Below are 23,382 nucleotides of genomic sequence, written 5' to 3' on the forward strand. Positions count from 1 at the left end.
AGCCAGGCTTCACAGTCAATATCAGAGGCTAAGTCTCCTCAGCTGGGTGATCAAATCAATGCGTGAAAGACAGAGCCAGCTGCCAACACTGCGGCTCAATCCACCACTGATTTCACTGTTCTACCACTGTTGTTCAGGTGTTTTGTCCAGGCTTTCGGGTGCTGATCTGTCTCTTCTGTTCACTGTGTGTCTCTGAAGAGGAGCATTCCCCTTCCATGTAGCTTTCTGCACACTGCATCTGTCCTCCCTCATTACTTGTGCAGGGGATTGTCCTGGACATGGACTCCTGGCCTCCTTCACTGGAGCTGTGCCCAAGTGCAAGATCTCGGCCCTGGAGGGCACCTAAATAAACTTCACATACCCATAGTATTTCAGAGAGGGAAAACCCAAATTCCCCAGGATCATGCCATATTTTCCCTTTTGAACTTGATCAAAGCTAAGACTGTACATACACATGCAACGAAGGCAACTTGGAATTCTCAGTGTTGCTACTGGAACCCTTTCATTTTTATTGGAATCTGGTATGTTAATACCATGCATGAAAAATAATTTTTGGAATTAGATACATTTTGTTTTAAATGACAGACAAATTTAACAAGAGACAAAACCTACTACTTTAGACATTTATTGTAATTTCACCAAATATTTAAAATATCTGTGAATTGGATTTATCTGATGACCACAGAATACTTTAAATTCCGTTTGCTTCTAGCAAAGACTTTAAAGGGCAATCTAACGTACTGTTTGGAAAAATAATTATTAATGTCCATTAGGCAATGTATCCTTTTAACAAAAAAAAAAAAAGGCAATTTGGTTTTAGACCATGCAATTAGTAAGAGTAAAATTACCCTGCAATAATGTTAGACAATGTCAGGTCTGCTTCTGTAAACATATTAATAGCTGAGTATGTGTGTTGAGTCATATGTATAATTATTCCCAGAATGGCTGCCTTCCAGGCATGTAGGCTGAGTCCATGTATAACTCTTCACGTTAGGGGCATGGTATGGGTAGCACTACACTTCTATCCAGGCTGCTGGCATAAATCATAATTGAATTAGGTAAGGTCAAGGTGTTTTGCATACCATTTTAAAATAAAAACTCAGAAATTTCTCATGGTGGTTTTTGGGATTTTTTTTACTTCTCCTTTCCAAAATGCCTTGTCTAGTAAGTGCCCCTTGAACTGTACATTTGGCTTTAATAAAAGTAAATTCCGACACACAACTGGGTATTCACTGACTGGCGCTTTATGCTTTTGCAGGTGCACTGAAGAAAAGAGACCTTGGCCCAACAATCATTATTTTCTAAAAGGATTCTAAGATTGATTTCGCAGATCAGGCAATAGAAGTTTAAAATCTGTTTTTTAATGAAGAGCTGGGTTTTGGCATTACTGCTGAAAGACAAACTTTTATGTCTTGCACTTAGGGCATTCTTATCATTAGCTTTATCTTTATAACCTACCTCTTAAAGAACTGTGTAATTTAAGTTGATAGGGGTATCTGAAAGCTCTCTTTATTGCCTGTAGTTCTTTCTGTAGTTTCAGTTTCATGGCTACAAAGAATATGATCTCTAACTACACTTCTGTTTTTACTGCCCTGTTTTATCAGACAAACTGCAATTTTACACCTTGTTAAGGAAGCAAGGTGAGAAGAAAACCACATTATACTGTTGACAAGGAAGATAAGACTATTATTTACCTTGACATTTCTGAGCAATAATATTCTTCATGTAACAGGATAAGAGATAAAGCATGTCCTGCAGTGATAATGCACAAACTGAAAGGAACTGGCTTCCACAGGCTATCAACGCCAGCAATGAAACCGAGCCCTAGTGCAATAATCCTACATTTGAGCCCGTTCAGAACGGACTATTTGAGAAGAAAGCAAGCCTTTAATTCGGTCAGCTAAAGTAAACACATTTTATCTGTGCACTCCAGTGAATCATAGCCAATTTATTTAAGTGGCTGAATGAAACAGGGTTTGTTTTTCTGCATTTTGTTTGTTTGTTTCATTTCCCTTGCTCTGACCTGCAGGTAAAGGCCATCTGAACGGGGAACAGTACAATGCACACTAAGGGTGGCTGGTCCGTGAAACTGTGTATCTGCAGACACTGCAAGATGCCTTAGAAGTTTAATGTGCTGCAAAATACCGTTTCACACCAGGATGTTCTTCACAATGAAGAACAGAGACAAGAAGGAATTGGCCACCTTCACTTCTCCCTTGGAGCAAAACGGCACAAACAAAGCTGGAAATGAAATTTAACCCATGTGAGGAAATTGAACATACCTTTCATAAACTGAAATGTTCAGATTCTGTGATGATGACTTAAGATAAATGCCGGTTTGAAATATACAAAAAATGCATAAAAATATCACAAATTAAACTTAATGTTTCCCGAAAAAGTAATTATGTTCAACCTTATATTAATAATTAATTTTATAATAGTTTGTATTATGTTGTCATTTACCTTATCAGAATGTTCTTTAATGTTCTTTTTTATTCTTTTTGAAAATGAATGTTCTTTTAATTCTTTTTGAAGCAGCTTTTAATTGAAAATTCCTCACAGTTCTTCCCCCAACTTCTCTTTATCAGACAGCCAGAGGGTGAGGTGTATTAATAGCAGCTGCATGACTCAGAGCTGGTAGCTCGAGTGGATCCCTTTGCACCGAGCTTTGCTGTTTGGCCTCCCTGCTTGGGCTGCCACTGAGCTCCGGGAGCACCTTCACTTCCTTGCAAACAAAAATAAACTGAGAAAGCACAGTGGGGGCTGGGATTGCCTCAACCTCTCTGTCCTTCAGAAGGATTCTCCTCACTGCTATTTCTTCTACATTCCCATTGTGACTGTATGAAAAAAAAAAAAAAAAAAAAAAAGAAAGAAAAAAGAAAAAAAAGGTGCGATCCCATCCACCAGCGTGACTGTTTCACACGACTGAGTGATGAAAAGAGAGAACGCCCATCGCTGCGATGATATGGAGAGGAAGAGGTCAGTGCTCTCCACTCAGACTGCATTCCACGCTCTTTCCCTGAAGGCATCCCTGTTCTCACGAGCCACCACAGCTCGACCCTTCCCAGCCCCTGGCTCACCGCTCACCCCGCTCCTGCCCGCCGCACCCCGGGGCTGGTGGCATCGCCCGCTCCGAGCCACCCTATCAGGGGAGGCACGCGGCCTCCCACCGCGCCCCGGAGCACACGCCTGCCAAAGAGGCGGCACTATGCCTAGCGGGGAAAAAAACAAAAAAAAAACAACAAACCACGCCGCCAACTCCCCCTCCCTGGCTCAAGCCTTTTTTGAGATTGTCCTTTCCCGCTCGCCCGCGCTAACGGGAGAGCTGCTTCTGCTCATCCCCTCCTCACTCCAGCGAGCAGGGGTTTCCTGGAGGGCAGCTCCGCCGCTGGAGCAGCTGCCACAGGCCCCCACGACACGGGCAGGGCTGCGCTCGGGTGGGCTGCGCGGGGTCCCCGAGCACCGGCTCCGCCGGAGCGCGCGGAGGGGCGCGCAACTCCGTACGGAAGGCCCTCCGTCTCATAAGGCGAGCGCTCGCCGCCATCCCCTCACGGGAGCTCCGTGCCCCCACCCCCGCCGGGAGCCGCGCTCCCCGGGCCGTCCCCGTCCCTCACGGGAGCCCCTCGCGACCGCCGCCCCCGCGCCCCTCCGGGCAGCGGCTTCGCGCCGCGCATGCCCGCCCGCGCCGCGCGTGCGCAGTGCGCGCGCAGGAGCCACATCTGATAGGGGGGAAAATCCGAACGGCGGCGCCGGCCGCCATATTGCGGAGCTGTCACAGCGCCCGCCGCGCTCCGCGCCGCATCCCCGGCGAGCAGCGCGGGGCGGCCTCGCAGCGCCTCCTGCCCCGCTGCGAGGGGGCGGCGGGGAGGACACACCGCCCCGAGCACCCTGCCCCGCGGGCTCGTCGCCCCCTCGGCTCGGAGCCGCGGAGGGAGCGGAGAAAAAAAAGAAAGGGGGGCGCTGAGGCGGGGGCGCTGAGGCGAGGGGTGCGCGGGCGGCTGCCGGTGGGGCCCCGGGGAGGGCAGCGCGGGGGCGGCAACCCCGGTTGTGAGCCCGCCCGCAGCCCTCGGTGGGCGGGGGGCACCGGGCGACTTGTTGCGGCGGCGGGAGCGCGGCACCGCGCCGCTCGTGTGCGGGACACCGCCTCCGCCCGGGACCGGGACCCGGCTCGCCGAGCCCCGGCTCGCCCCGCTGTGTCGGGGGGCCCCGGGAGCGCGCCCCGGCGTGCCCGCGCAGCCTGCGCTGCATTATTCATGTCCCCGAGCGGCGCGGCTCGGGAGGTTACACCGTAGTAGACATGTGGCAGTCGGGTCGGGCCAGCTGAGTGCGGCGGTGTGGGAGAATAATAAGGAATTACTTCATAAACAAGTGCTGTGGAGCATCTGTTGCTGTCTATTGTTTTCGACAAATGCGCGTTTTTAAGAGTCCTTAAGTACTGACCGACGTAATGGGCGCAGCGGCCCTGAATGAGCCTTTGTGCATTGTTTTTTTGAATGGATTAATGTTTTGTACAAGTCGTGGGCATTGGTAATTAACCTTGTCGCTTAAAGTTTAGCGCAGATAAGGGGTTTTAGTTTCAACTTTGTGGAATTCACTTGTCTTTTGTCAGTTTGTTAATCTGAACACGAAAAAAAAAACCCTCTTTGGACTCCATGCCAACACAACTAATCACTTTGGTTGTAAGGTGCTCTTAAGCTGTCTTTTCCAGTCTGTGTAACACCCTAGACAAGTATTTCGTGTTCCTCTTTCTAGTACAGACTTTAAAAAGATTCCATTTTTCAAACTGAGTTACGGGAGTGGCATTTTCTGAGTTTTAAGTAGTTCAGTCTCTGTGGCTGGTTCGTGTCAGCCTTCAGATCTATCGCTGCATGTGGCCCTGGTTTGTTTCCATCGGAGGTGCCTGTCGCCCTGTCTGTGCCGCGGGAGCATTTTTGGGGATGCGTGTGCCTGCGCAGCGCCTCACACGTGGAGAGGATTGTGGAGATGCGGTTGTTGCTGTCAGCTCGGGCTGCGTTGGCACAGCGCTGCTGGGCAACCTGTGCTCCCAGGGAAGATGTGGAGTTGGTGTACAGTAACATTATGGCTACTGCAATGAAGTTGTTTTTTAATCACTGAAGATGGCACAAGTTGGAACTGTTGGATTAAAAGACTTGCCTCTATTGATCTATTGATTTAGCATGAGGGACTGTGAGAAAAATAAACTGCGAGTCAGTGCAATGTTCCCAGATAAGCAGACTCCCAGCAAATGGCAATTGCAAAGCAGTGGCATATTTCCAAGCTTTGTACTGAAGTGACACAGTTGTTCTACTAGGTTGGGAAACTGGAGAGCAAAAGCAAAACATCTTTAGAAAATGCATGAAAAAATGACATGGTGTGACATGTCTGGAGCTGTCCAGAGAGTTTTTGTTGAGTGCTGACTCAAAGAAAAGGGGTGAAAGTGTGTGTGGAGATGACAAAAAGAGTTCTGCTCTGGCTGTTTCTGCCATTGCAGGGCTATGGTAATAGTACTGCCAGCAAAAGGTTGTTTCACAGAAAATTGGGTAAAGCTGTAAAGAGAGTGAGGATTTAGATCCACCTACAAGCTGCGAAACCAGGAGGGTAAGACATGTAGATGTTATGACGTGAGAAGGCTGTTCCTGGCAGCGTTCCTTTAGGCTTTGCCAGGATAGGTGAACGGCCTTTCTTCTTCAGCAGCCTCGCTCCGCTTTTTGAGAAGGGCTGCCTCTGTTGCCAGAGGTGAAGAGGAAAGTTGTTGTAGGCATGACATCTTTCTGTTGGATGTGTTAAATACATCAAAGCCGTCCTATCGCTTCATATTGCTTTAGAAGTCTGTGGGAGTAGAGGAAAGGGAGGATTTTCAAGTTTGTAAATGTAAACAAAGCTTTATACAAACTTCTGGAGAAAGAACTGATTGTGGAAAGATACTGATCCATTAAAGCAGCATCCAGTGTATCCTGCATGCTCAGCAAGTTTACTCCAGAGCTGAAGGAGCCTAGGTAAACTCTTTCATTTCAACACTGAAGAACTGCCATTGGCTAACTGTACCAATAGGCTAATACTTAGCTGTACTTTGAATATAAAAAATGGTTCTTTTTTCCTTTCTGCTTTAGCTATTTATTAATCACTCCGTGAAGTGAAACCTTCAAGTCGTGTAGTACAAAGAAAAATAAATATTACATTGGCCCAAAACAGCAGTTAATCTTCACACTAGTACATTGCAGTTTAAGAACTCTAGCTAGTTTATATGGAGAATGATGAGTGGCCAGTTCATAGGTTTCCTTTATTTTATGGAACTAGTTGTTAAACTAAACAGAGATTTAACAGCATCATTCAGAAAATACCATACTTGCCTTTAATATGAGATATACCCAAAATTCTGGGTACATGTCCTACTTCTTTGCTAACTGTATGTTTAGAGACAGGATTATTACACTTGGAAGCAACAGTACTTCTATCAGTTTATATTCATGATTTCCATTTTTGATGGTGCATCCAATGGTAAGATTGGCCGTTCTATCATTGTCGGACTCTTCAGAATCTTTGAATTATTTCCTGTAGTGCATTTGCGGGTGTTTGAAGTTAAGGTTACTAAACTCAATAAATATTAAGTGTATGTAAATCATGTAGCACGCCTAAAACATACCAGTTAATAAACTGGCAAAACTGCAAGTAGTGCACCAATATTCTTTGACTGGTATGAAGTTGCTTTTAATTGAATACTGTGTTGGCAATTGCCAGGTTTTCATTTTACTTCTGAAGTTCGTAGGAAGTCCAGTTTAAAAGAAATACTTAACTCTTCAAAATGTATTTTCCTATAGATACGTTGAATACATAATCTGTACTAGTTCTATTGCTGTTTTTTTCAGACACAGCAAGCCTATTTCAGGTGTTTCAGAGAAGGGTGGGTTGGGGGAAATGGTGGTTTTAAGAAGGGAAGGATACAGTATATAAAAAAAGTTAGCATGTAAAACTCTGCATGTGATGTCTAGCACTGGTCAAATGTCAATTTTTGCATATTGGGTGTACAGTTCAGGGTTGGGTTTTTGGTTGGGTTTTTTTTTTTTTTTGTTTTTTTGTTTTGTTTTTGGTGAGATAAATGTCTTGTTTTAGTTCCCGCCCTGGTTTGCTTATATTGCAGACAACTGTGTAGGCGGTCGCTCTGTCCGTCTGAAAAAGATTTATGCAGAAGTAAAGTCTGTGGCAAATGAACTTCTTTATTGGATTGCAGCAAGTGTGTCATTAGGGAGCTGTTAGTGTGAAAGATGATTGCCCTGCAGACATTTACAGACTGCTTTGGAGTAGAGACATTTTTGTAGAAATCTGAGACCAGTTAGTCAGGTCCAATGGCCTGTGAGTTGCCTATTGCTTCCCCCGCAAAGATCTAAAACTTAGGTACCACAAAAAGTGGAATGAGATAAGACTTTGAAAAGAAAAAGTGTATTATTTTTAAATAAGTTTCTGGTAATAAATGAGTGAATTATATTGCTGTGGGTAAAGCTCTGTGGTCCCTGACATCTATCTGTATTTAGGGAAACAGATGGTAAACCTCTTGCTCAAGCTTAGGAGTGATGCTGCTGGAGGGACTGCTTCTGAGAGAAGGCCCTAAGCTATTAGACAGGGATCCTGCTTTTGAGTGTTGCTTCTCTACCAGCCGAGCATCCTGCTCGAGCTTTCTGCCTGCTATCCCATCCTCACCTGACCTAGACCCATGGCTGTGTGTATGAATGTTTCTTTTGAAAACAGCTGCTGCATAAATTATTTGACAGAATTTTGGCATCAGGCATTTTATGCACCATCATTTTCTGAAGAAAGCTTTCATTGTCGTCTTTCAACAATTGCTTTATTTGTTGCTTTCTGTGGCATAACTTGAAACTTGGATGATACTGACTTAAAAATCTCAACTGCCTTGTAGTGAAACTACTGTAATTGAAATCACAGCTTTTCACTTCAAGAGAGTTCTTGATGTTCTGGATGATTTTTTATCTGTTTGTGATGTGGAGCCTGCTGATACTTTTGTTGTTTTGGTCCAGAGTCCAGATTACTGCATACGCTTCTGAATGTCCGGAGTGTTGTAGCAGTAGGAAGTCAGCAAAGTCACAGCCTTGTTAATGCTGACTTGGAAGAGGGACCTTTAGGATTTTAAATGCTGAAGTGATGAGCCTTTATGCCTTGTAGGTCACAAGCTGGTTTCAGAATGCAGGAATCAAAAGGAATAACATTCCCAATCCCAGTTGACTGGGATCTTTCCCCCCCCCCCCCCCCCCCCAACTATTTGCTATGCCATTTCCCATGAGTGTTAAGATTAAAGTAAGTGTAAGTAATTAGTTGCTTCAAAGTTAAGAATTTTGCATCTGCTAAATACAAATTTTTCTGAACTGGCATTAGTAGCAAAAGTGAACTGCCACTCCAGTAATAACAGTGGAGATACACGATATTTTGTCTGGCTGCAGTTTTTGGTTTCTTTTGGCCCAATGTTTCCCTCATGTTTGTTTTGTTTTTAATGTTAGCTGGTGCCAATGATTGGGAAAGATAGGGTGATTTTCTGTTTTTATTCAGTGCTTATTTGATGTCAATGTTTGCAGTTTTAAGATCTGTGAACTTCTTGATTTGTATATAAATATAATAATTACAAAGCATTCGTGTGAATGTACTGTTTCAAAATTGCACAATATTTTGAATATGTAAGCATATTCAGGCTGACACAGTAAGACTGGCACAGGTTGGTTTTTTTGTATTATATATAAAATGAAAACAATGAAAATAGGTTCAGCATAGTTGACTATAAATTTATATTTGGCTAAATTTTTTAAAAAGAAATTATAGATTTTTTTTTTTACATTTGTGAAAGATACTGCAAGCAGACACTTCAACAAAAAATACATGGGATGATGTTTGTTTTGCATAGATTTTAATTTTTTTTTTCCTGTTGCTCATATGCTATGATAATTTCTCAGGTCCATGAGATCTGTGGAACTAACAGGGAAACTTAATTTTTATTGAGTTTTACTTAAGAGCATTCTTACTTTTTGCTGATAACTTTGTTCTCTTGCATGCAAAAGCATGTCTCCCAATTGTGCTTTGATGGCATAGGATTAACCTGTAAAACTCTGTAGTAATGTTTCTGATTTTAAAAGTTATCTTCAGGTATTAAAGTAAGTTTTCAAATAAATAATTTATGGTTTGTTGGTAGTATTATAGCAAAATGTTTGAGTAAATCCCAAAGCAAAAATCTGGGACATGTTTATGAATGAATTTGTGGTGATAAAGTGTGTGAGGATATGACAGTCATTGCAGAAATTGCTAGATGCGTTGTCTCTTAGAAAGACCTCAGAAAGGAATCATTTGATAACACAGCTCTTGGTCCTGTGCCATGTGCTGTCATTGCTCTCCTGGAGACTGGACTCCCTTATCAGTCATCTTACCGTACCCCTTCTTTTCAGTGCCGTGTAACTAAAGGCACAGGAAGGTAGCTGTGCTACTTTCTGTTCCTTTCGGTACTGTTGAGTTGGCACGCTTACAAAATGGTGGATGAGAATCTAATTTAGCTTTTGCATCCTTAATTAACTGAGTGTAACTCTAGGGCTTCAATCTGCCTTCAGTTTTTCAAGCACTGAGCCTTTGCTGTCAGAGGTGAGGGCAGGGATTACTACAGCTTGGAATCCTCCTAACTGTTAGCAGATATTAGAGCCAAGCTTGTTTTGCTTTCTGTTATTCTCTTGAATTTTTCCAAGGTGTACATTAGGGAAAGAAGGGAGAAGAGGAGGCAGTCTCTTCTCTGAAAGGGAAACATATAGTTGAATTTTTATCAAAAGCCATTTTTTTTCTTCCTCCCTAGGAAGCTCTTGTGGTTAAAAGCAGGGGAGAGGAATAGAGGAAAAGAGCATTCATAATGTTCAAGGATATAGTTAACAGTATCGTAGAACAGTAGTCTTACTGCTGATGTCCAGTTGTTAGAAAGATAAATGACTTGTCAGTAGAATTGCCTTGTTAAGGTTTGGGGCTTGACATTCTTCAACCATCTCAGACCCGGGGAAAGTTAGCAAAGTTTGGAAGAAGGATATTTCATTGATAGTGGGCACAGGGAATGCAGAATTCACGAGCCACAAGGACATTTGTCAGAACTTCCAAGATATGGAAGAAAGAAACAAAGCCAACTCAGCAACTGTGTTGAATCAGCTCCAAGTGGAGAAAATGTAATTCTGGCAGGAGGTGACTGTGACTACAGCTCCGGGCCCGCTGATTCCCTGGGCCCACGACTCCAGAGAGCAATGGCTGAGCATGTGGCGTGATTGGCAGGAGAAGTGAGAGAATCACTGAACCAGTAGAAGGTAGAATGTTGATCAAGAAGAGAGCCATGTGACCTGTAGCCAATAAAACGTGACTGCTTTGCTTGCTAAAATGTATGAAAGGTGTGAAATTTGGATGATTGGGGTGCCAGCCTTCGGTGGGTTCCCACCCAGCTCCCTGCTCTGAGCAGATCAGAATAAAGAAATGGAAATGCCTTGGCTCAGTGCGTAAATTGGCACTGCACATCAGGCAGTGAGCCTGCATTTGGGACATGACTGATACTGTCCAGTTCTCTAGAGTATCTTATGTAATTAAAAAAAATCTAATGGGATGTAATTGTCTTTATGCTAGGCAAGCAGAGTATTATTATACCTTTAGAGTTGGGCTGGATTAGTTATATCATAGTGAATGCAACTGCAAGATAGTGTTTTAATGCTTTCAGGCTGATTGTTCATTAAACACAGTTTTGTTTCGTATCTGAATTATGCTGTTAGATCTCTGTTTCTGTAATCTTTAGTCTTTACATTTGTTTTCTTTACCAGCCAACAACAATTATGCTTCTTAAATTCTGTTTTCATCCTTTACCTGTTTTTTTTTTTAGTCTGTTTTCAAACGTATCTCTACAGATTAGAAGAAGAAATAAAGAATAAAGTGCTAGTGCACCTTAAATTGCTGTGCAAATGTTTCTAATATTTACTGTATTTTTATTGCCAAGAAGCAAGGAAAATTTTCTTCTGTAATTTTTTTGGTAAAAATACTTTATTTTTTCATCTTTCTTTATGAATGAAAGATCAGTTATACAAAAGCTTGTTTTTCATAACTGGATTGCTCTCAAGTATTCTGTTTTTCTCTTGCTTTCTTTTAAGCACTTCTGAAGATTTTATTCATCTCTTGCAGCTGTGGGGTTATAATAATGAAATCTCATATTATTCTGACACTAGCATGTCACAGTCATTTTTTTTAGTATAAGTGTAATTCCAGTTAATATTATTTTTGAAGACAATGCAGTCTTTGATGCTCCTTGCAAACCAGCAACAGTCTGATTTGTGGAAGTCATTACTGTAAATGTGTGCAGGAAGGTGACTAGCTGCTTGCTCTAAGTTAGAAGGAGTTGAAAAGGAGGAGGTAGGATGATATCTCCCAATAACTTTGCAAGCATATGTTTTCAAGATGTAAAAACTTTTTTTGGAATACAAAACAATAGTGAATACTTTCATCACCACATAGATATAACTTATAGCCTTCTGCTTAAAAGGAAAAAAAATCAATGTTATTTTAAGTACAGCAGAATTTCTTCCTTTTTTTTCCGTTGGTGTATTTGCATTTCTTTTCATTTGGGAAAAATTACTGTAATTCCTTTGCTGAGAGAAAGAAATTATTTTATAGGCAGGAAATAAAAGTTTTGATGCTTGAAAATTATTAGAGTGGGATTTTTGTCTTCATGATGTTTCTTATAAATAATGTTAGAGGTTTTTAATAGTCGATGATGTATGATAACAGAACCTTTAAAAGAATTTTAGCACTTGGGGAACTGTTGTCTCTTTATTGTAACATTACTGCATAAATGTTCTACAGAAAGTAGGAAGGATGTTACTGCTTAGAGACCTGTAGATTCTGACTCTGGCTAAATTAGTTGGTCTTTCTATATGTCACCTATTGAGAAGTGTATTTTGTACATGTAGAGCACTTGCATACTTGTATAGGAATTTTTATACTATTTATACTATTTACTGTGATTATTGATTAATTTAAAAACAACCCTTTTAATTTTTTTTTTGGCAGAAGGGGGCAAACAGTTTTTGGAAGATTTAATTGGACAGGAGACTACAGAAAACAGGAAAAATGCCGAAACCAGTAAGTAGCAGATTTATATTCATCTAAAATCTAGGAAGGTTTTTTTACATTTTAGAGAGATAATCTTATAACTGTTCCAGTTATTTTAACTCTGCTCTTTCTAGATTTCATAAGATTTGATCATGTACAATTGAAGTTGAGACAGTTTAGTACCAACATGTGGAAAGAAAGATCAAGAAAGCTTGGTACTGCAAATTGCATGGAGGACAATTGGAAATGGGAGCAGTACTTGAAGCCCATTTGGCTGGCAGAAGGAGTGACTTTTCAGGAATTGTTGACTTTGCGATGAGCTGACTGACAGTAGTTACTGAAGGCAAAATTTGAGCCTGACTCAGTATCTGTGGGAATGGGTGGAAGGGTTTGCTGCAGGATTTGGCAGGGGAAGACAGAACACGTGTAAAGTGTCTGCACTAAGTTAGTAGTTTTACCATGGTAGAGGGTATCACATAAAAAGTAAGTTTGAATGGAGGAAATAAGTAGAGTTTGTGCTCTCCTGTTTCTCCCCTTTCAGCTAAGATAAGGGTTCATCCTCTTACTACCCAGGGGGAAAAAAAAGATCTCCATCTTCTGTTTTGGTAATAATTCTAGAAGTCTTTGAGGAGATAATTATTCAGTAGGTTGATTCTTTTTCTGTTAATGTTATATTGCTACCTTAGGATTTAATCTGCCATGTGTTAAATGACTTTTGCTTGTCTCTTCCACTTGCATCCAGTGAGAAAAGCACTCACAAAGGGAACTGAATTGTCAGATTATTTCTACTCAACTGGGTTGGTTTATGTAATAACCTTTGGGCTTTCTTTGTTTACTGATGTTTCATTTTGGTAGCAGATTAGGAGCAGGGCAGGTCTATTGCTAAGAATAAATGTGTCTATGTGCATGTGTATACACATACATCCTGATATGTAGATACAGAAAAGGTTTTTGCTATTAATAAGAAATTACCCATGTAAATAATCAGTTTTGTGTATTTGGAACTGGTTAAGCTTGATGAACAATGTGAGCATGGGACTAAGGACTCGAAGTTCTTTCTGAGCTTTGCAGTTGGTCTGATGACCAACTGGTCATACCTTGTTTCTGTAATTTCTTCTTTTCCTGCCAGTGGATTAGGGGCAGTATCTTGGCACTTTCTCCAGCTGGAAGTAGCTGTCTGTATCCTGCTCATTGGTGAGAGAAAGCTGCACTATAAAGGGCAGGAAAATGAATTAGCAGTGTACTGTTTTCTGACCTGTTTGAGTGCTGGCTATGAGAATTGAGTACTGCCTTTGGTGGAGCTTCTCAGCTTTGGAAAACTGTGTTTTAAGAATGAGGCAAAAAGTCATGGTGAGCTCATGCAGTTTCTGAGGCCATCAGCTCCATGCAGCGGGAGACCCATGGAGCCACAGAGGTCATGACTAGGAAAAAAAAAAAGCCTGGGTGAGGTAACTTCTTTTTTAAATTCTGGGATTGGAACCATGAAATTTAGGCAGGCAGGGTTCTTTCTATTTTAAGGACCAGAGAAAATTGAAGGAAATAAGAATTTTAGGGTTGTTCACGAGGAAAGCAATATCCTTAGAACTGAGATTGCAGGGGTGTTGAAAGAGTGCACAATCCACCCTAATACTGGATATTAGCTACCAGATCTTGGCAAAGAAGCTGGCCTTGTGCCAAAGATAATATTTTTCTTTTATAAGGGACTTTTTATAAAGAGTTCATGTGTCTCTTGATGATGTAGGTGCATGTGAAATCCCAGAAGGAAGACAAGCAAAAGGAGCCATTATAAATGAAATTGATTACATTTCTCAGTGTCTTCCTGTAAACTGCAGGTTGCTGTAATTATAGTTGGTAATCAGTGAATGAAGAAGTAGCACACTTGCTACTTCAGTAGTATTACCTATAAAAATCAAACCTCAGATTTTGTTCTGGTTGCTTCTTAAATGACAGATGGCTGTGGCGCTCTCTTCCTTCCCCCTCTTCTTTTTTCCCCCCCCCTTCTTTCTTCTTTGGAGACTGTAAGAGCCTAGCCATGGTTATGTTTAATGAATCCGACGTTGTTCTTTGAAGACTCTTGCTGTTCTGCTCAGATTTGATAGTACTGGACAGTAGGAGGTCTCTTGCTATGGGTATTTACTGGAGCTCTTGGGAGCTGTCTTTATGGACAATCCACAATAACCAAAAGTACTTCTAGTCCAGAAACTATTTATGCTTTAACTCCTTGTTGCTTTTTTTTGACAGCTGTTGCATTAAGACAGGGTTCTGTAGCTTTATTGCTGGAAATCATTTAACCTGAAAACTAATGAAATAATCATGGGGAAGAGCTAAGAAAACCCAGTTAACATAAGTGGTGAGATTTTTGACAGTGTTATTTTATCTCTTCTGTATTACTGCGACCTATTTAGGTTTTCTTTTTTCAGACTCTGCTGTGATGATCCAATTGATTGTTTTCAGAAAAGTCTGGTAGTCTTGTAAATATGTAAACCTATGTAGTACAACTATAAATTCTTCATGGGTTTATGGGATTAATTTTTGTTGAGAAAATAACAAATAAATAAGCCATAGATCAATTTAAATGAAATCAGTACCCACTGAACCACAGAGAAGGCAATTAAATTGGTTTTGGTTTAACTTTTTTTTTTGTTTCACATTGAAAAGTTACATAGTATTCCAGACAAAGTAAATGATGACCAGTGGAAAGCCTTAGTGTATTGGAATTGTATAGCAAACATCTTTCATTTTTCTTGGAAGTCTCAGTCTGAAATAAGATTCATGCCACTGTGAATGATTCTTTTACATGGCAGTAAAAGGTCATGTGTTTCAGATTTTCTCTCTTAGAGGCTAGTAGGTTAAATAGTTTGGGTGAAGAGTCTGTTTTGAAAAGGTAAAAGCAACTTTATATATTGTCCTGGGATACTGAGGTAATATGTGACTGAAAAGTATACATAATTGAAACATTTTCATTTTTGATTGCTTCAGTAGAAAGTCTGTTCCTTCACTTTGCCTGGGTTTGTGACAAAGTGGCTTTCCAGTTTTTCAACTGTTACTCAGCATCTACTCTGATTTCACAACCAAATAGGTTGTTTTTAAAAGAGGCTTAATATTCTCAGTTCTGCCTAGCAGTGTGAATTTTAGTTTCATGTAGCATGTTGTGATCCCTCTGAATAAAACTGATGGCTTCTTTGTTTAATTACATCTTTGCTGCTGTAATCAAAATTTGAGCTGTTGCAAGTGCTGTTCTCAGTATGCTTAGTTCTCAGCTTGTGGGAGAACAGAATATTTGTTGACTCTTATTTTCAGTGCTTTCTTCCTAAAAGAATAGATACAAAATGTTTCTCAGCTGTGTGGCATTCTCACAGATCTGCACTGAAAATAGAAACATAGAAGCTAAAATTAGACATCATGGGTTACATAACTGTTAATCATTTCATACGCTAAGAAGATTAGATTTAATTGACTGAAATACTGTATTTATAGGGTGTGGAAGGAGTTAAATTATCATCTGCTTTTGGTGATAATTTTCAGTACTTTTGTACGAGACTGCAATGCATGAAAGAAAGCAAGCATTACACTAGGGAATAACAGACAGATATCAAAGTTACTGAGACTAAAAAGGATTTTTTAGGTTTATTCAACATTTTATGATACGGCGTATTCAGAAGGATTAAATAACAAATTCTGGAATAATATTGTGGTTTAAAATTCTAATATTTGCAAGATCAAACTAATTTATGTAAGGTGGTTGAACCAAAACAGTGTATAATTTTTTTTACTACAGTGCTGTTATCCAGGAAAATCTTTGAGTCTGTGTAATGCAGTATTTGAATTATGGCTTGAATTTATTATTTATGTAGTATAAATAGACAACTGATCTCAGCTTGGAGGACTGCTTTCTTGATTCATCTATTAGTAAAATCTGTTTGGCATTATTCTGTAGCCTTCTGTTCCTAATGCTGTTTAATCCTTACCTTTTTACCTTCTTCATAAAGTCTTTTTTTTCATCTCTTCCTATATCTACTTTGATGTTGGTATGGAGGGAGTGCTGTGCAGTCTGTAAAGCAGTGGGACTAATACACTGCTGCTCTTAACACAATTTAATATGCAAACTTGAGATTATAAATGGCTGAACCAGTGTGAGGAAGCTCTTTGAACAAACTTTTTTTTTGCAATATGCAATTTTCTTATGAATCAGACTGGTTTTTGTGGCTTTTACAAATGACTCATTTGTATTGCATTTATTAAACCAAAGCAAAACCTCTGGAAACCATTTCAATGTTATTTTAAATGGCTTTTTTTTCCTCAGTGTTGGTGCCTACTCAGTTTTGGAGTTTATGATGAAGTGCCATAACTAATATTTGCAAAGGATGGCTGAAGTACAGTAATAGAAAGTTTTAGATTATTAAGCTTACAGCCAGGTTTTGTGCATGTTTCATGGACTGTATCTGTTTGAGGAGAGGTTCAAAGGTTAATGTAGTAATGGTGTAATAGTCCCATAAATTGTGAAGGGTTGAAGTTAGGTACTACAAGAAAATGTAGACATACTTTTTCAAGTCCTTAAAGGTGAAAGAATGCATGCAATAAAAATAAAATTCCCTTATGAAGTGCGTGCTTTTATAAAGTGCACATCTGTGTTTGTTATTCCAGATATTTTCAATGACTGTACTCTTTATTGGTTTTGATAAATTATTTATTAGATAACTTGCTGTGGAATATTTTTCTATAAATAGTAGTTTGTGAGCTGTGGCAAATATTCTCATAACCCATTAGCTACATTTGTTATCAAAACATCAGTTGCTCCCTTGGCAAAGAGTAATCAAAGTGTAATTCTTTAGTGTGTGTTCTTCCCTTTCCTTTGGCCATGTTTAATCGTTCTGAAGCAATCGTCTGGTAAAATACAGATAAACTCAGCCTGCTGCTGATGCCAAGGATATGGACAAGCTCAAGAAGTGGGACAATGTGAATCTCCTGAGGTTCAACAAGGCCAAGTACAAGGTGCTGCACCTGGGCTGGGGCATCCCCCCATGTCAACGCAGGCTGGGGATGAGCAGATGTAGAGCAGCCCTGCTGAGAAGGGCTTGGGGGTGCTGGGGGGTGAGAGGCTGGCCATGAGCTGTCAGTGTGCTCTCACATCCCAGAGAGCCAAACGTGTCCTGGGCTGCACCCAGCGGTGGGCAGCAGGGCCAGGGAGAGGATTCTGCCCCTCTGCTCTGCTCAGACCCCACCTGCAGGGCTGCTTCAGCTCTGGGGTCCCAGCACAGGGAGGACATGGTGTTGTTGAAACAAGTCTAGAGGAGGATCACAAAAATGGTTCGCAGAATGGAGCATCCCTCCATATGAGGAAAGGCTGGGAGAATTGGGCTTGTTCTGCCTATGGGAGAGGAAGGTGCAGGGAGACCTTATTGTGACCTTTCAACACTTAAAGGGAGCTTGTAAGAAAGGTGGGGACAAACATTTTACCGGAGCCTGTTGTAATAGGACAAGGCTAATGGTTTCAAGCTAAAAGAATATAGATTTGAACTACATATAAGTAATAAAGTTTTTATGTTGCAGGTGGTGGAACTCTTAACAATTGCCTAGAGAGATAGTAGATGTCCCATCTTAGGAAATGTTCAAGGTCAGGTTGGATGTGTCTCTGGGCAACCTGATGTAGGGGAAGGTGTCTGTGCTCATTGCAGGGGGCTTGAACCAGATGACCTTTAAAGGTCCCTTCCAAGCCAAACTATTCTGTGATTCTATTTAATATGTAAACTTGAGATAGTAATTGGCTGAACTATGTAAAGAAGGGAGCTGTCAGATTCTGTAAGAAAGATGTGGGATCCTGGTGAGAGCAAGTTTGAAAAGCAGGCACTGAATGGATCTTGTGGTATGTGTAGCAGTAGCCTTCCAGTACTTGCTACAGGAAGCCTTTATGTGTTTCTCTTGTCACCATTGCAAGAGCTCCTTCCTGTTTCCATATTTGTGTGGTAAAGTTGGTTCAGATTAGTGCCTGTCCTCGTAATTTGTGGTTCAGATAATTTCCCCACGTAAAGAGCATTGCTTCAAAGTATGTATATACCCAGCAGAGGTTACATGAGTGACTGACCATTGCTGAAGCTCCTGGACCTTCTTTCTCTGTCTGTTTTCTCAATTCCATGCTGTATTTATGATGTGGAAACTTCCCCAATGACTCTTGTTAATGTAGTTTGCTAGCTTTATTTTACAGACAATGCAACTGATACCAGAGGTTTGATTTTTGTTGAGAGGATGCTCTGTTGCCATGGTTTGAATTAGATAAGTAGACCTTCAGGACTCTTCAGGTTTACGTAAGAAAAGTAACTTTCTTATGTTCCATGCCCAGAAATAATTGAAGGTGTGAAATAATGTTACAAGTTCATAGAAGCCTGGTATTTGTATGCCAAAAATCAAAGTCGGTCCAAATTCCTTCAGAAAGAAAATGAACTGTAGTGTTAACTTTTGTCTTTTCTTAAGTAATTCATATCACAAAAGGTAATGTTTTAACATTGCCATCATTTAATTTTCAACTTTGTTATTAAAACTGAATGTGTAAATACTGTTTGGCAGCTGAGTGATCTGTTAATTGGAAGTACAAAGATAAACAGAAATGCTGCAGGCTGAAGCAGTTACTGTAATGTGTATAAGTGGCTAGGTACTCTTAAGTTCTGTTTGTACCTGTTGGAGGTGTAGAAGCTCTGTACTCTTAGAGCACTTAGATTTTTTGGGGCAGTAGCATCCAGAAGCAGACAGAATTTAGAGCTGTATTGTGTTTGTCTCTGTATTGCAGCTATTATTTTACTGTTTGGGTATTCTAGTTCTTGTGAAGGATAAACTTTCAGGTAGTATTTCTTGCATTTGTAGATGACGTTTGTTGTAAGGATGTTTATATAAGAAGTTTTTGCTGCTGCAATTAGTTTTGAACTTGCTGTGCTTTGTAGATCTGTGACACTTCTTGTTTTGGCAGTAGTGTTGTTATATAACAGAGCACTTTGGCATTTAATAAAATTATTTTTTGGCCTTATTCTTTGTAACTTGCTTACTTGTGACTGCCCTAAAGAAGGCTTCATTTTTTTAAGTAGAAAAACTGTTTTCAAAAGTTAATATTTTTAAATTAAGGGGCAATCCCTCATGCTTAAACTAGTGTAACTGGCAGTGAGTTAGAACTACCATTTAAAATTAGTTATTTTGTTAGATGAATTCTATTCTGTAAGGTTGTTTTTTTTTTCTTCTCTTGAAATAGAGAGACTGAGAAGATCTACAGAAAACATCTTTTTCCCCTCTTCCTGACACACACCCTCTATTTTTAAAATTTTTTTTGCAATAAAACTAAACTATCTTTTACTCCAAAGTCTTCAACTCTTATTCTTTATCAGTGTTTGCACGTGCAAGTCTATGACCTAGAGGTCCTTGGGCTCCTGCTATTCTTGTCTTGTATACCCCCCTCGTGTTTGATGCTGAAAGGAGCACTGGTCAAGCTTCATCTGTTGCTTGAAGACAAACTGCTCTGCAGTTTTCTTTTCCCCACCTTAGGTTTCCCTTCCATGTTTTGTCTTTCCTTCTTTTCCAGACAATCACTTCTCAAAGTATTCCACCTGGTGGCAAAATTAGGGAAATAGTTAATGGAAATGGTTCTCACATGCATAGATCAAGTAGTGTAAGAACCTGTAATACAAGTCCTAATTTATTCCTGTGCCGTTTTTTACAGTAGAGAGAAATTAGAGTAGATCTGTGTGAGTTTGGTTTTTCTGCATTTATAGGTAGGTGTATTTGACCTTTAATACTTTATATTTTTATGTATGAAAGATGAATAAAATGTGACTGATATCCTGGCAGTAGGAGTGGAGGACTGTTCTAACGCTGAGAAGACAGTGGTGGGCATTTAAAACTTTGTTCTGTTTCGTGGAAATTCTCACTTTTGTATGTACCAGATGAAGAGAAATTGGAAAAGACTGTTGTATTTACAAGTAAGGCTTTCAATTATCTCCTGCAGTAATTTGACTTCTTGTTTTATAACAAATAAACCCAGTGGTTGTCAGGAGTCATCTGGAAAATGGTCTTTCCTTTCAGGAGAAGGAGGTTCATTGAATGGTGGCGACTTTTTAGTCTTGTATTAAGGGAGTTGAAGGAGGCTGGCACTAAGGAGAGCTAACTGCTGTAGTTGTCCTTTCTGTTGGTGAAAACCTGTTTCTTGTCTGTTCTGAGATGTACAAGCTCTAGTCCTAAATACTTTGACCATCGAACTGCTTGATTTTAGAGATGGCAAGCAGCAGGCTGCTTGTCTTTTTATATTCCTAGCCATAAATACCTTAAAATGACATATATGTGACCAAGAACTTTTGCATGCATTTGGGAAGCCCTCTGAAAGATAGTGCCCAGTAGCTGAATATCCCAATGTTCTTCAGCTGTTCAGTAGTGATGTCAGCTTCCCCATTAAATCAGTTTTGAGCTATGTTCTCTAATTTACCTTCCAACCTACTGGTAAGTACTATGCTGATTATGCTTTCAGACTAAATAAAGATGAGAATTTTTTCAGATTCAAATTTTCTGTTTTTCTTACTGCTATGTTCTGTGTGTGCACATGACCATTAAAATTGTTGAGCTTATTGTTTCTTAACAGACTAATCACAGGATATAGAAGCATTACACTGTTACAGTATGATTTAAATATTTCCTTATGTTCTGTAGATCAATGTCAGAGTAACAACAATGGATGCAGAGTTGGAATTTGCCATCCAGCCCAATACAACAGGCAAGCAGCTCTTTGATCAGGTAACTTACATGTCTCTACGTATATATGAGTACAAGCACATAAGAGTATTGTGGTCATTAAGGCATAGTCTGAAAAAGTGGTAGTGTTCTCATGTACAGATTGTTTTTCCTTATGTTATCTAAGCTATGCTCTGAGCTAGTGTGAATTTCCTCATTACTTCTCATGGAACATACTGAATTCAAAGACAACTCTCTAAATATGTTAGCAGTGAGGCTTTGGATAAATTGTGTATGGAACTGCTTTGAAATGAATTGGGGTTTTTATGTCTAATAATATTATAGTTGCTACTGCAATATAGTTGTTAGAATTGCATATTTTAGAAATATGTATATAACAGTAAATTCATTAATGAAAGCTAACACAATTGCTTTCCAACAATAGACACTGTAAGATGATTTTCACTTCCCAAATGTCAGAACTAAATACTGTTGTCCTATGAACCAGTTTGGAATTTATGTTAAAAAAAAAAAAAAAAAAAAAAGGAAAAAATAATAGTTGAAAATTATGGCCTTAATGTGCTTACAGACTGTGAGTCTATCACAACTGCACACTGTCTCTTGATGGTGTGTTGTACATCGGTCAAATGGACCAAGTGAACGATTTCTTAAACAGGGCTGTTCTTGCACTCATGTGATGTTAGTCATCAGAATCTTGAAACAAGTTTTTGACCTGTGTTGTGGGATGTTACAGGAAACCTTAAAAATAGTCACAACCTGTCAATGTGTTGTGTCGTTTTCCAACAAGATACCAATAAATATGTTTTATTATCTAGATCCAAGATGTATGCCTTTATTTAGGAAGTGTGGAAATATCTGAAATTGCTCTTCAAAAATAGTTTAAGTAGATCAGCAATTATGTCTAGTAATTGTTTCTGTCCATTCCACTGTAGATGCTTGAAATATGTAATGATGAGTACTAAGAGAAAGTAACACATCAAAAAAGTTCTTTAAACTTTTAGTTGACCTTTTAGAGTCAATTAAATGTCTTATTATATAAATAGAAAAGAAGAGAATGTTTATTGTTTTAATACTGAATTTCAAGATGAATGAAATCGCCTTTGCAGTTTTTGTTTGAAATGACTGACTCTTAACACTTACTGCCTGCTCTTTTCTCTAATATCAGTAGCAGTATAGGGGTATACCTATGAACTAGGTCTTCAGCCCCTACATAGGAATAAACTTCATGACTCTTAAAAAGATGTCTTGAAAAAAGAGCCTGTCTTGCTTTTTGTCTAACCAGCATCATCAGCATCAAATAAAAGTATGGTATTCTGTGGCGCAGAAGGTTCAAGCTGTTACTTGTCTTTTGCCAGCCTTTGCTATCTTCTGCCGCTCACTGTTGGGTGGGGTAGCATTCTGCTGTGTAATGTCTTGTGCCCAGGTAATCAGGGTCATCCAAATTGGAGCATTTGCAAACAGGGAACAAAGATACAGTTCTGAATTTGTCGTCATGCTCTTTTCTTTGTTCCTCAGCTCTCTGTGTGGTGTTTGACATCTCACCAACTCTTACCTCTGGAGTTTTAAATTGAGAAAAAATATAGGTTAAGAAAAATCGACCGGAGTAGTGGTGTGTGAGAAACACGTTTTAGCCTGATCTTAAATTCATGTGTGAGTTCCACTATATAATGTCAAGAGCTGAACTGTATTGTGAAACCAGCATGAAATTTCCAGACAAAAAGTTTTCTCCTTTCTCTATAGAAATAGAATTGAATAGCACTGTTACTGAAAGGATTGGCCTTCAAGGTTTATGCAGAAGTGGTGAACATGACAAGCAGGTTGGTTATTGTTTGCAAAAAATAACCTCTCTATGGATTCAGCTGTTATCTAGTGCTGCCCTACATTTTTGGTGAATAACCTTTTACCAGCCAGTGTTCTTTTAGGCTTTTAAGTGGCATTTTCTGGAGTTCTTTATTTGTTTCCCATTCCATATCTGTGTTCTCATCATCTTCATCTGCTAGCAGGCAAGAATGCAGCATTTGAAATCTGTGGCTTTCTCTTTTCTCTTCCATTGTCAAACTCAGTAAACTTCTTATTTATTGCACAAGCTTTTTTTTTAAATTTACTTGATTACTTGCATTTTAGAAGGTGTACTAACATACTTATCATTGGTCCCTCTGTCTATCCTGTCAGTGGTCAGAATAGGCAAGAGGAGATCTGTCCTCCTCTAGTCAACCAGTTAAGCATCTGTAGCTTTCCTGAGAGAGGGAGAACCCTGTGAGGGATGTTTCCACACACTGGTAGTAATTGTGGGGGAGTTATTTTGTTAGCACTGTGCATTAGTAGCTTTTGGTTGACTGTAGCTGCCATCCAGAAGGAATATGAGGGTTGTCTCCTTTATTTCATGTTGTAGCTTTCCTTTATCCTTTTTCCATGGTCCTTTCCAGATGTCTCCAAAGCCTTCTTTACAATCTTGTGGAAGGTAACCATACGAAATCCTTGTTAGGTTGTCGTACGTGTATGTTGTGATTTGCCCAAACATACATTGTTCAGGTTGCCTTTCTTCTTCAA

General features: G+C 39.9%; 1 protein-coding gene across 3 annotated transcripts in view; it reads left to right on the forward strand.

Moving 5' to 3' along the window:
* The first annotated feature begins 2,848 nt into the window (after window positions 1-2,848).
* Window positions 2,849-23,382, forward strand: part of RDX (radixin) — a 36,497-nt gene continuing 15,963 nt past the window's right edge. The window contains exons 1-3 of one of the 3 annotated variants that reach the window (XM_041487146.1): window positions 2,849-2,979; window positions 12,070-12,141; window positions 20,791-20,874. In XM_041487146.1, the coding sequence (XP_041343080.1) occupies window positions 12,130-12,141; window positions 20,791-20,874 (96 nt within the window). In that variant the 5' untranslated portion in view covers window positions 2,849-2,979; window positions 12,070-12,129. Of the gene's footprint in view, window positions 2,980-3,714; window positions 3,944-12,066; window positions 12,142-20,790; window positions 20,875-23,382 lie in introns of those variants that run through there. The other 2 variants (XM_041487145.1, XM_041487147.1) reach the window with 2 other exon arrangements.

Source organism: Pyrgilauda ruficollis, unplaced genomic scaffold, assembly GCF_017590135.1.
Source record: "Pyrgilauda ruficollis isolate IOZ18807 unplaced genomic scaffold, ASM1759013v1 scaffold8, whole genome shotgun sequence".
In the NCBI taxonomy this organism is placed as follows: domain Eukaryota; kingdom Metazoa; phylum Chordata; class Aves; order Passeriformes; family Passeridae; genus Pyrgilauda; species Pyrgilauda ruficollis.